We start from the raw sequence: 14,765 nt of genomic DNA on the forward strand, positions 1-14,765 counted from the left end.
ACTTTCAGTAATTAAACTTATAATGAGAGATGAAAAAACAGATTCAAGTTAGAAACAGTAAAAGCATTGACAATGATAACAACCACATTTGTTAGCCTCCCTTGTATGGACTTCTGCAACTTGATGCTTAATGAAAATAAACTAATACAGCAAATACACCCCCCACTAAAAAGGACTACTCAAGTACCAGTGAGTCCATACTGTTACTTCAATCCAAAGTGTGATAAATATGTGTTTATATTTACATCCAAATCGTATTCACAAAATCAGTACAGTTCTTAACCTCACACAGTGGCATGGTAGGATACGTGAAAATAAATTCTAATGGGTGATCAAAACCAGGGAGTTAGCACTGCATTTACGTCTTTCCAACGTGCATGTGGTATATTCTGAAATGTGAACTATGGCAGCGTTATTACCAAATGTGTCCAAACTGGATCAATGTGCTGTTATTCTTTTCTTGGCTGATGAAAGACAAACACCAGTAGAATGAAGAATGTGAATGGGGAAGCATGTCTGTTGAAAACCATTATTGTGTTATGGTGTGTCAAGTTCTGTGCTGGTCATGATTTGACACAAGATGCCAGTCAACCTGGAAGGCCAGCCTCATCCATTGCACACAACAAGTGGGTAGTTGATAATGCAATTAGGGCACTCCACTGCATAATCATTCATGCACTGTCCAAGGATCTCAACAACAGCTTTGGTAGCATGCAGGAGTTAAGCTACCATCAGCTCTGCAGCCAGTAGATATCCCAGACATTGTATGCTGAACAAAAAGCAAACTAGGTGGCTATTTGCATGAAGCATCTGATGCATTTCAATGTGGCAAGCAACACGTTCCTTGAGCACATTGTCACAGGTGAAGAAAGCTGGTGCCACCACTGGGAACCAGAGTTGAAAGTAGCGATGATGGTGACATCCATCATCCCCCCCATCCCAAGAAGTTGAAGAGGCAGCCATCTGCTGGATATGTGATGTTGATTGTTTTATTTGATTACCAGGGCCTATTGATTATTGATTTCAAGGAACCTGGTGTCTCCATTACTGGGGAATGGTACTCTGCAACACTGGAGAAATTATGGCATGCCATCAAGGCAAAACTTCCACATAAACTGCAACAAAGGATGCTGATGCTTCATGGTAATGCATGTCCCCATATCACAAATGTTTTAATGCGGAAGTTATGCTATCTCAAGAAGGAGACACTTGAGATCCGATGTCTCTCTATGTAATTATCACACCTTTGGTCCCTTAAAAAAGCCATGAAGGTTTGACAGCTCTTGTTGGAAAAGGATGTGCAGCAGGGAGTTATGGACTTCTTTGTGCAGCAGGACACAGTGTTTCACCAAACAGGAGTCTTCAATCCAGAGCAGTGCCTCTATGCTCATGGCAATTTCATTTGATTGGTATAATGTGAAAGGAAACTTTTTTATCACCACTTATTATTAAGCTTGTGTCCTGATTGTGTCCTCTTTTGTTCAGAATTTTTGTGTGTTATTTTGAAAATGTTCTGAATTTGGTTAAAGATAATATGGAAAGGGTCAAAGTATTACAGTAATATATCTGTATTTGGTAAAACGAGTTTACCATTTACACAAAACTGCGCACAGCTTTATCAATGTGTTGTTCTACACAAATGCCAATTTTCAGGTTCACGATCTGATACATGTGATCCCCTCACAAAACAGTGTGTCTGCAAACCAGGAGTTGGTGGATTGAAGTGTGACCGCTGCGAGCCAGGATTCTGGGGATTACCAAAGATCTCAGAAGGTCACCAGGGATGTTTACGTAAGTGTTCTGAACTTCACTAGATCTATTTCTGTGTGCCTTGTTAGAGCACAGTTTCTCAAAGTTTTCCAAATGTCTTCTGGTATATTTAAGTTCATGAGATATGACTTTATGCCTTAATGATGGACTTACAAGTACTCTATTGAACAAAAATACCTGTAATTTTCACAATTTTCTTTTCTATAGATGGTACATGGACATTCAATATACCCCTCTGGTCATATGTAAATAAGCCACTTGCTTTGAAGAAATTTTCATTAGTGAACTATAATTAGAAGCACGTAAGATCTAAACTTGTGTTGTTGACTGCAAGCTCCATACTGAACTTTTTAAATTATGCATTTACTGAGCTATCTGAATCCACAAACAGTCTTCTACATTTTGCACATTTAAATCTTGTATGGACTTTTAACACATTGAGAGAAAAAAACTAACAGGATATGGGTGCTGTTGTCTCTCTTATAACATATTTTATTTCACTTTGATTAAAATATTGCTGCTAAAAGTACCTGTTGTAAAGTATGTTCATGGTACACTCCTGCTGTTGATATGGCTATGCAGGTAATATAGGCTACCATTCACTAATAACAAAATAACAGAAATATGATGTTATTATGTGAGCATGATATAGCTAATGGCTGGACTAATCAGGCAAGACTTGGAATGATGTGCAGTTTATTTTTACTGATTCCTTTTTTTTTAAGTCGCACAACAGGTACAAGACAAATTTCCATCATCATTTGCATATTCATATGAGAGTGTAAACGTAATCTGATGTTCTTTTAGTAAAAAATTATGTATGTTTTTGGAAGAAGGGGAGAGTGTTGTATTGCCTTAAATGTGACAGTGGAAAGATAATGGAAGGTAGACATTCAGACAACTGTAAATGTAAAAACTGAATCAGGAAAGAGCAGTTTACTACAGAACAGTCACAGTTAAATTAGATAGTGTTACACAAATTGTAAAATTACTCAGATTATAGGTAGCAACCATTCCTCAGACTTAAATAAAGGGTCCATGAGCCAGGGGTTTGGGGGGGGGGGGGAGATTATATCCACAAGAGCTCAGTAATTTGAGCAGAATAATTTGTTCAGTCATTCTTACTTTGAAATATTTGTATGAGTATATGGGGCAATCAAATGAAAATGAGACAGACTACATAAAAAGCATGGTGTGGATACTGGTAATTCAGATAGGTGAGTGCACTCTATTGGGAATCTGGAAGGAACAGTGTGAATGTTCACCACTATACCATTTGTCTGTTAGACATTATCAACATGTTGTCAGAGAGACGTGTGTGCATCATAGTTCACTATGGAGGCAGGGAAAGAGGAACAGTGATTTGTAGTGCAGTTTCTGAGTTTGGTAGGAGCGTCAGAAAGTGAAACTCATGCAAGATCAGAGCCAGTGTGTATATGCCCTGGGACAACTGGGGAATCCTGAAAAAATGCAGGATCTTTTTCATCTGTTAAAAACCTACTGTGTATGTCACATGTGCATATGTTTGTGGGTAATAAACAATTTTGAGAAGCTGTGGTACCATTGAAAAACAGGATCTGTCTGTGACTGGATAATTGTGTCATTACCCATTCTGCCAAAGCTGCAGTGGATGCTGTAATCAGAAATGACCAAGGCAGACACTGGAAGATATTTGGATAATGTTGGGCCTCAGACACTGTACCTCTTACACCCTCATGACAGAGCATCTGAAGTTCCAGAAATCATTGTGCAGGGGGATTCCTCACAACCTGATGTAGGAACAGAAGGTGATCAGAATGTTGAGATTGCTGCAGCACCTGAAGTGGCACCACGATGATGAATATCATTCCCCATCTCATATTGCCACAGGAGATGAAACATGGTGTGATCATCTTGAGCTGGAGAGCAAGCATCAGAGCCATGGTGTATATGCCTGGGACAGCTGGGGAATCCTGAAAAAAATGCAGGATTTTTTTTCATCTGGTAAAAACCTGAGATTTTTTAGAAGTTTTAGTTTCATTGTTTTTGTAATTTTGACTCGTAAAAACTAATATGCTATCAAAGAATTTTACTTTTGGCAACTACAGCAGAATAACAGTGTGGAATCAAAATATAAACCAGAGATTAACACCTAAATAAAGCTGTAGTTGCAAATAAAATGAGCCATTTAAATCAACAAAACACAGTGCACACACAAACATCTGCTGACAGCAAAATGTGTCAAAGGCTTTAGCACGAAGACTACGCTATACTTCATAACAACAAACTGCTTTCAGTGAATGTGACATCACAACTATTTACATTTTGAAATGCCCCTACACAGGCAAGACCGACCAACCACTTTTGTGGCAGCCTGCACACGTCTGACCAGTTGCACTCAGCAATTACACCACCATCCTGTTGTTGTGATTTTTTAATCTAGGTGTGTTTATTTTGTATGATATCCTGGTGTTTTAGGCGTAACATCGCCAAAAAAGCAATAGAAGGCTTTGGGCAAAGAAGTGGCTAATGCAAGGAAAGAAATCTGCTCACATTCTGTTACCTAAAGCAGCTGGAATCTCGATGATTTCCATAACTGTCTAAGAATGGATGAATCATCAATTTCTGTGCTCCAGAACATCAGACCATCCCTAACGAAAAAGTACACAGATATGAGAGAAGATGTGAGCTGTGAGGAGAGGCTGTTAGCTACCTGATGATTCCTAGTGACTGGCAGAAGTGAAGAGGTTCAGTGCTGTTGTATCCACACAATTGTTAACTAAAATTATTCCTGAAACCTGCAGTGTGATTTATAGTTTAAGATTCTCATTAAAAAAATAAAAAATAAAAACTGCATTCGGTGGCGCACATCATCTAATAAATACAGCAACAGATACATGTACATAATAAATAAAGCATTTAGCAGCTGAAACTTTCTGGCAGATTAAAACTGTGTGCTGGACCAAGACTCGAACTTGGGACCTCTGTCTTTCATGGGCAACTGCTCTACCATTGGAGCTACCCAAGCATGACTCACGACCCGTCCTCACAGCTTTACTTCCGCCAGTACCTCATTCCTACCTTCCAAACTTAACAGAAGCTCTCCTGTGAAACTTGCAGAACTAGCACTCCTGAAAGAAAGGACATTATGGAGACATGGCTTAGCCACACCCTGGGGGATGTTTCCAGGATGAGATTTTCACTCTGCAGTGGAGTGTGCACTAATATGAAACTTTCTGGCAGATTAAAACTGTGTGCCGGATGGAGACTCAAACTTGGGGCCTTTGCCTTTTTCTTTGATTGAATGACCCAATCCTCATTGCCTTTCTGGAACATGGCACCATAATTAATGCATAGTGACACACAGAGTCTTTGCAAAAAGTGAAGGTCAACTGCAAATGCCCAGGATGTTTACAGATGGCATCATTCTGTTGCTGGATGATGCCCAACCTTTTATGATGCCAAAGTTGTTTCAACTACACTACAGAAGTTTGCTGTGAAGCCCTAACATGTCTTCCATGTGGTTCTGATCTCTCAGCATGCGGTTTCCATATTTTTGGAGCCCAGGAGGTGCATACCAGGGTGTAGTTATGTATCTGAAGACAACCACAAACATTTTTCCATATATTTGACTATTTTGTCTCGCAGTGGGATAAATGTATTGACAGTTATTGGGATTACTTTTGAAACAATAAACGATCTGCTTACTTTTTTCCATCTGTCTGATCTTCATTTAGCTGAAACTTACTATGAAACACTGAGCTAATGTTTAACAAATGGTATAGGCTTAAATTTTTTGTCTGTTTGTCTAGTTTTCTAGTTTTATGTAGATTAAAATATAAAAAATTATGTACCAACAAAATAAGTCATGATACTTAATTGATCTGCATATTCTCCATCTTTCAGCTTGTGATTGCCATCCACATGGCTCAGTGAGGGACGATTGTGAACAAATGACGGGACGTTGCATGTGCAAGCCTGGAGTTTTGGGTCAGAAGTGTACAGTTTGTACTATAGTCAGTTTTAAACTTACCCCATCAGGATGTGCTCCAGGTACATATTTTATTTTAGACCATTGTCATTATTTTACTTCATTCTACTGAATAAAAGAGACTTGGCTCTTTTAGTCATACACAGCATTCACATTATTTCTACAGCCTATTTTAATTCTACAGGAGATGATCTAGCAAGTGCTGGTACAGAACGACCCATACATCATTCAACAGTACTGAGATTTACTCAGCCAGAGGCTGAAGGAGTGAGCTCACCTTTGTTTAAATCAACTCGTGACCTGTCATCACATAGGAGTGGCCACAGCTATTATTATGAGCATACTGACTCAATGGGCAAGCCACCTGAACTTGCACCAGCCTCCCTGCATCAGGGCGAGGCCACCAACAGTGAGTGAGCACCAACACCTGGCTGGCCAGGCAAAGTTTGTATTGCATATGGACTCTTTGAAGTTTCAAATTTAATTGTTGGAAAAAAGAGATAGCTAAATAACATTTAGTTCATGATAACATGGACAAATAAGAATAAATAGTCTCAATTCAGTTGAACCTAATAATAAGCACAACAAATACACAGAAACTTATTCATTTGCAGCAATGCATATGTCTAATTAGTTTGTCTTCCCTTCTGGTAAAATTTTTCTCATATTTTGCACAAATACCTGATTATTAACTTCATCCTATAATTGCTTCCAGTTTCCTTCTTCCAGTTTTTGTATGTTGTTTAAGCTTTGGATCTCAGTGTCAGTAGGATTTTTACTTATCATCCTTGCAGATTAAAAATGTGTGCAAGATTGAGACTTACACTTGGGACCTATGCCTTTCATGGGCATGCGCTCTACTGACTCAGCTACCCAAGCATGACTCACAACCTATCCTCTCAGCTTGACTTCCACCATTACCTTGTCTCCTACCTTCCAAACTTCTAGAAGCTCTCCTGTGAATCTTGCAAGACTAGCACTCCTGGAAGAAAGGATATCGTGGAGAAATGGCTTGGCCACAGCCTGGGGTAGTCTTTCAGAATCAAATTTTCACTCTGAAACAGAGTGTGCACTGGTATGAAACTTCCTGACAGTTTTAATCTGCCAAAAAGTTCTATATCAATACACACTCTGCTGCAGGGTGAAAATTTCATTCAAGATTGTTACTGATGATGAAATTTTGTGAGAGGCTCATTTCTACTTACAATAAGACTATACTATTTATGTACTTGATATAGGATGTAAAAATAAATTTTCAGTCATAGACAGAAGCCTAAATTTGTTGCTTGGTGAAAGTCCTTTGCTGATGAACAGTGGGTGTTACTTTCATGGGCATGCACTCTACTGACTCAGCTACCCAAGCATGACTCACAGTGTAACATCACTGTATTTAGTTGTATTTGTCATATTTTTAATGACAGTGATGGGTAAATTATTTCATTATATTATATTTCTCTGTGTTTAATATAAAATACCACCCAGTCTTTAACACTGCATCTAAATGCACAGGAATTTTAAAACGTGGTTATTATTTGCACACATTGTTATTTTCCTCATCATACTGTTTATCAAGTTATCCTTCTACCGTGACTCCATTCGTCATTAATAAATGTAAGGATTTGAACATCATATAGTTAATACAGTTTCTCTGAGCAACTGTCTCACGTAGTCCATTCTACATACATTTTCTCCATCTCCAGATTTCTCATTTTTGCAAAAATTACAGTTGTTATTTTTCTGTACACATTTCCTAAATTCCTGACAAACTTCACCTATTCTGGTAACTGTAGTTATTAATACTATTTTCTACCCTCATTTCTGTTAGTTCTTCTATAGATCTAATGTAATCTGGGTAGCTTTCTGTATTTTCCACTCCTAGACTATATGTTACCTGATAAAACAATATGTTTACCTATGTTCTTATTAAACATCTAAAAATTTATGTTATCTCTGCCAACTCTATCAAGGTCAAATCAAAGATGTAATCAGTGTTTCTTCTTGCATTGGTTCCAGAAGAAATTTTTTTTTTTTTTCAGCTCACAGAACTGAGATAATAGTAGTTGCTGGGAGTATTACAGTCATCCTTCAAAGATATTATATTTCTCTTATGTACATTACATTTCTACATTTCTGCTATAACACCAGAGTTAAATTACAAGGGTCTTACCTACATTTTCCCTTATTGTTCTGTTGTTGTTGTTATTGTAACAACAACAGTTACTATTACTACTACTACTACTACTACTGCTACTGAGTAGTGTTGCTTCATGGTGATAGCAGACAAACAGTATGGTGAAGACTGGCATGTCAGGTGAGAAGGACATGCAGAAGAATGGTTACCAAAGTGATGAGTGCTAGAAGATATTATAACTGTCTGTTTTTTCTAATTACAATTCGTAGTGGAATACTGTAGATGTTGTCATGTTACGGTAGGAAACTGAAACACTAACCATTCCAGGAAAATGTCTTGAAAGTTATGCTGTACTACATAATGTTTGTATTGTGGCTACATGCCTTGTTTTCACCCAGTCCGTAATGCAGTTAGTAACAACAAGAGTCTGAAAAGTCAGTAAACATTTGTTTATTACATCGTCCTTGTCCCGTCTTGTATGCCGGTCTGCACCACACTGTGTGCTGTGCACCAGTATTACTCATTCATTGCTGGTGCCTCATTGTTCTTTACCTACTATTTTCCCTGTTTGCATGTATTGTTAAACCAAGTATCACTCAAGACTACACTGGATCTGCTCTATCAAATGAGCAAAATAAATTTCAGTATAAAAAAAATTGTTTGTTGTGAGAAACAAACAGACATCTCCTGCTGACATTGGGTGTTGCATGAAACCAATAATGAGTATTATTTCGTGAGGCTGACTATATCCACACATTGCAGAAATGGGATTGGAAATATTTGTCAAAACAACAGAGAAAATGCACCTGCTAACCTGTTCTAGGGGGGGGGGGGGTATACAAAAAAAATCAGCAATGATGCATCTGCATAAATCTTGGTAGCATGGTCACCACCTTTCAAATTTAGAAACCTCTTTTGAATTTTACTACATATGAGTTGCACCAGCAAATGGATAATGGTGTTATTGCATGCACATCCTCTGTCAGACTGCTTGCCAGTGGAGTTAAATCACAGTATTATTTTATGTGTATAGGCTGAAGTGGTGAGTGAAAATTTGTAACAAGACCGGGAATCGAACCCAGGTCTCCTGCTTACTAGGCAGGTGCATTAGCCGCTGAGCCACCTTGGCACAGCAGTTCACATAACTCCATGGATTACCCTGGTATGCCTCCCTCCTCAAACCAAATTCTCACTGCCACCTCAGTTTAATTTAAATTCCCCCTTACACATGAACAAAATTGTTGAGATTCTCCATGTTCTGGAATAGCAACTCAGCATCGAACGTAAATGGGGGATCCAGCCTGATATCCAGGTATGCCTATCATTTACATTTGATCCTGATGTGCTTTTCCAGAACATAGAGAGCCTCAGCAATTTTGTTTGTGTGTAGGGGGGAATTTAAAGCAGACTGGGGTGGCAGTGAGAATTTGGATTGAGGAGGGAGGCATGCCAGGGTAACCTGTACAGTTGTGTAAACTGCTGTGTCAATGTGGCATAGTGGCCAACGCACCCGACTATTAAGCAAGAGACCCGGGTTTGATGCCCAGCCTTGGTACAAATTTTCACTCACAGCTGCAGTCTGTATACATAAAATTGTATCTGTATGAGACTAGTGAAGTCTCTGAAGTTGTGTTATTTCATTTAAAACATGATAATCAAATTAATAAAATTAATTGGTGTTATGTATGGTACTAGGCATATATTTTTGTCTTTGTGAACACATTAAAGGAGTAACTATGTTCTGTGTCTGATCCAGCCATCCCAATTAATAAGTACTTCAAGCCAAACATATTTCTGCAGATTCCTTCATACTCAAATGCCGAAAATCTATCATAATAGCCACGATTTTTGGATGGTAATAATACTTGGAGTATTAAATATACAAGGGTTATCCCAGAAGTAAGGTATCTTATTCTTTAACAATGTAGAAAAAGATAGGTTGCTGTTGTTGTTGTTGTGGTCTTCAGTCCTGAGACTGGTTTGATGCAGCTCTCCATGCTACTCTATCCTGTGCAAGCTTCTTCATCTCCCAGTATCTACTGCAACCTACATCCTTCTGAATCTGCTTAGTGCATTCATCTCTTGGTCTCCCTCTACGATTTTTACCCTCCACACTGCCCTCCAAAGCTAAATTTGTGACCCCTTGATGCCTCAAAACATGTCCTACCAACCGATCCCTTCTTCTAGTCAAGTTGTGCCACAAACTTCTCTTCTCCCCAATCCTATTCAATACCTCCTCATTAGTTACGTGATCTACCCACCTTATCTTCAGCATTCTTCTGTAGCACCACATTTCGAAAGCTTCTATTCTCTTCTTGTCCAAACTAGTTATCGTCCATGTTTCACTTCCATACATGGCTACACTCCATACAAATACTTTCAGAAACGACTTCCGGACACTTAAATCTATACTCGATGTTAACAAAGTCCTCTTCTTGAGAAATGCTTTCCTTGCTGTTGCCAGTCTACATTTTATATCCTCTCTACTTCGACCATCATCGGTTATTTTACTCCCTAAATAGCAAAACTCCTTTACTACTTTAAGTGTCTCATTTCCTAATCTAATTCCCTCAGCATCACCCGACTTAATTTGACTACATTCCATTATCCTCGTTTTGCTTTTGTTGATGTTTATCTTATATCCTCCTTTCAAGACACTGTCCATTCCGTTCAACTACTCTTCCAAATCCTTTGCTGTCTCTGACAGAATTACAATGTCATCGGCGAACCTCAAAGTTTTTACTTCTTCTCCATGAATTTTAATACCTATTCCGAATTTTTCTTTTGTTTCCTTTACTGCTTGCTCAATATACAGATTGAATAACATCGGGGAGAGGCTACAACCCTGTCTTACTCCTTTCCCAACCACTGCTTCATGCCCCTCGACTCTTATAACTGCCATCTGGTTTCTGTACAAACTGTAAATAGCGTTTCGCTCCCTGTATTTTACCCCTGCCACCTTCAGAATTTGAAAGAGAGTATTCCAGTTAACATTGTCAAAAGCTTTCTCTAAGTCTACAAATGCTAGAAATGTAGGTTTGCCTTTTCTTAATCTTTCTTCTAAGATAAGTCGTAAGGTCAGTATTGCCTCACATGTTCCAACATTTCTACGGAATCCAAACTGATCTTCCCCGAGGTTGGCTTCTACCAGTTTTTCCATTCGTCTGTAAAGAATTCGCGTTAGTATTTTGCAGCTGTGACTTATTAAACTGATAGTTCGGTAATTTTCACATCTGTCAACACCTGCTTTCTTTCGGATTGGAATTATTATATTCTTCTTGAAGTCTGAGGGTATTTCGCCTGTCTCATACATCGTGCTCACCAGATGGTAGAGTTTTGTCATGACTGGCTCTCCCGAGGCCATCAGTAGTTCAAATGGAATGTTGTCTATTCCCGGGGCCTTGTTTCGACTCAGGTCTTTCAGTGCTCTGTCAAACTCTTCACGCAGTATCTTATCTCCCATTTCGTCTTCATCTACATCCTCTTCCATTTCCATAATATTGTCCTCAAGTACATCGCCCTTGTATAAACCCTCTATATACTCCTTCCACCTTTCTGCCTTCCCTTCTTTGCTTAGAACTGGGTTGCCATCTGAGCTCTTGATATTCATACATGTGGTTCTCTTCTCTCCAAAGGTCTCTTTAATTTTCCTGTAGGCAGTATCTATCTTACCCCTAGTGAGACAAGCCTCTACACCCTTAACATTTGTCCTCTAGCCATCCCTGCTTAGCCATTTTGCACTTCCTGTCGATATCATTTTTGAGACGTTTGTATTCCTTTTTGTCTGCTTCATTTACTGCATTTTTATATTTTCTCCTTTCATCAATCAAATTCAATATTTCTTCTGTTACCCAAGGATTTCTATTAGCCCTCGTCTTTTTACCTACTTGATCCTCTGCTGCCTTCACTACTTCATCCCTCAGAGCTACCCATTCTTCTTCTACTGTATTTCTTTCCCTCATTCCTGTCAATTGTTCCCTTATGCTCTCCCTGAAACTCTCTACAACCTCTGGTTCTTTCAGTTTATCCAGGTCCCATCTCCTTAAATTCCCACCTGTTTGCAGTTTCTTCAGTTTCAATCTGCAGTTCATAACCAATAGATTGTGGTCAGAATCCACATCTGCCCCAGGAAATGTCTTACAATTTAAAACCTGGTTCCTAAATCTCTGTCTTACCATTATATAATCTATCTGATATCTTTTAGTATCTCCAGGATTCTTCCAGGTATACAGCCTTCTTTTATGATTCTTGAACCAAGTGTTGGCTATGATTAAGTTATGCTCGGCGCAAAATTCTACAAGGCGGCTTCCTCTTTCATTCCTTCCCCCCAATCCATATTCACCTACTATGTTTCCTTCTCTCCCTTTTCCTACTGACGAATTCCAGTCACCCATGACTATTAAATTTTCGTCTCCCTTCACTACCTGAATAATTTCTTTTATCTCGTCATACATTTCATCTATTTCTTCGTCATCTGCAGAGGTAGTTGGCATATAAACTTGTACTACTGTAGTAGGCATGGGCTTTGTGTCTATCTTGGCCACAATAATGCGTTCGCTATGCTGTTTGTAGTAGCTAACCCGCACTCCTATTTTTTATTCATTATTAAACCTACTCCTGCATTACCCCTATTTGATTTTGTATTTATAACCCTGTAATCACCTGACCAAAAGTCTTGTTCCTCCTGCCACCGAACTTCACTAATTCCCACTATATCTAACTTTAACCTATCCATTTCCCTTTTTAAATTTTCTAACCTACCTGCCCGATTAAGGGATCTGACATTCCACGCTCCGATCCGTAGAACGCCAGTTTTCTTTCTCCTGATAATGACGTCCTCCTGATTAGTCCCCGCCCAGAGACCCGAATGGGGGACTATTTTACCTCCGGAATATTTTACCCAAGAGGACGCCATCATCATTTAATCATACAGTAGAGCTGCATGTCCTCGGGAAAAATTACGGCTGTAGTTTCCCCTTGCTTTCAGCCGTTCGCAGTACCAGCACAGCAAGGCCGTTTTGGTTAATGTTACAAGGCCAGATCAGTCAATCATCCAGACTGTTGCCCCTGCAACTACTGAAAAGGCTGCTGCCCCTCTTCAGGAACCACATGTTTGTCTGGCCTCTCAACAGATACCCCTCCGTTGTGGTTGCACCTATGGTACGGCCATCTGTATCGCTGAGGCACGCAAGCCTCCCCACCAACGGCAAGGTCCATGGTTCATGGGGGGGGGATAGGTTGCTACATACCATAAAAAAGACACATCAAGTTGCAGACAGGTATGATTAAAAGACACTCACATATAGCTTTTGACCATAGCCTTTCTCAGTAAAGAAGACTTTTAATCTTGCTTGTCTGCAATGTGATGTGTCTTCTTTACAGGAAGTAGCAATCTGTCTTTTCCTTCATTGTCGATATTCCTACTTGGAGTTTCCATTGTCTGTATCTTATTTTTTGGTGATAAAAAAGCCCTTTATTTTCTATAATATTTACACAATTTTTTCTACATAGTCACCATTTTGGTCAATGCGTTTTTGTAGGTGCAGTGACAGTTTTTGTATACTCATGTTGTACCAACTTACTGCCAAGTCCTTGAGGAAGTGCAGAAATTCCTGCTTCACCCTGTTAGAGCTGAATTGTCTTCTGGATAAATGTTCTTTCAGCTTAGAAAACATGGTAGTCACTAGGTGTCATGTCTGGACTAAATGGTGGATGGGTGATTTATTTATTTTATTTGTTTATTTATTTATTTCATCTGTGAATAATCTCACAATGACATAGGAGTTGTCACAGTATTACAATAAAAATCAGTAGCTCAAAAAAAAAAAAAAAAATATATATATATATATATATATATATATATATATATATATATATATATATATATATATATATATATATATAAAAAATTCTTTACAAGGATAGGACAAGTGGTTGGCCATGGTTTGGTGATGGAACTATTGTGACATTTGTCTGAAGTGGTCTAGGAAAACCACAGAAAACCCAAATCAGAATGGCCATACAGAGCAAACACCATCCCCCTGAATATGAGGTCAATGCCTTAACAGTTGTGCTGCCTCGTTCAGTTGACCCATATTACACAATGCTCTTTGATTAATGCACAAATATCTTCTGATAAATAATGATATAAAACATAGTTTTGCTCTTTGTTGCTGCACACACTAAGGACATTAGTTATCAAGAATGTTTTAGGTGCCTTTTTGAACAGATGTAACTGACGGGGAAAAAATTGCCACATCAAGAAGGAGTAAACTAAAACTGGTAGGCTTGTTCGTGCATCTGAAAGATGGTATGTGTTCCAGTTTCACACCAGTTGCATTAGAGTGGCACTAGTAGTGCTGCTGTAAGGATGAACATCAGGTTTGCTAAATTATGCTGTAATAGTTGTGGTATTGTTTATCTTTGAGACTGGATGTGGTGAGTTGATGTTAGCAAGAATGCCTTTAAGGTGACACAGATACAGTTATCAGCACCTCACTGAACAAGAACAAGGTCATGTAATAAGGCTATGAGAAGCTGGATGTTCTTTCTGAGATTTTGGAGGGAGACTTGACAGGAATGTAGCCACAGTACATGATTGCTGGCAGTGGTGGTTGGGACAAAGTACAGTCACATGGATCCAGATGGTCACATGGCACTACCAGCGTACGGCTCTGGCATGATGCAGCAATTTGAGGAGCAGTTAGCAGCACAGTGACACAACAAACTGTTACAAACCACTTACTTCAAGGACAGCTCCAGGCCAGGCATCCTGAAGCATGCATTCCAATGACCCCAAACAATTGCCATTTGTGACACCACTTCAGTGGTGTCAAAAGAGAGCTCATTGGAAGACATGTAGGAGGTCTGTTGTGTTTTCTGACCAAAAGTGGT

At 39.0% G+C, this 14,765-nt stretch overlaps 1 protein-coding gene across 1 annotated transcript in view; it reads left to right on the forward strand.

The window, feature by feature from the left end:
* LOC126158394 (agrin-like) overlaps positions 1 to 14,765 on the forward strand; it is a 422,061-nt gene that overhangs the window by 192,286 nt on the left and 215,010 nt on the right. The window contains exons 12-14 of the mRNA XM_049916440.1: positions 1,654 to 1,791; positions 5,656 to 5,802; positions 5,925 to 6,149. Of these exons, the coding sequence (XP_049772397.1) occupies positions 1,654 to 1,791; positions 5,656 to 5,802; positions 5,925 to 6,149 (510 nt within the window). The remainder of the gene's footprint in view (positions 1 to 1,653; positions 1,792 to 5,655; positions 5,803 to 5,924; positions 6,150 to 14,765) is intronic.

This window comes from Schistocerca cancellata, chromosome 2 (genome assembly GCF_023864275.1).
Source record: "Schistocerca cancellata isolate TAMUIC-IGC-003103 chromosome 2, iqSchCanc2.1, whole genome shotgun sequence".
Taxonomy (NCBI): domain Eukaryota; kingdom Metazoa; phylum Arthropoda; class Insecta; order Orthoptera; family Acrididae; genus Schistocerca; species Schistocerca cancellata.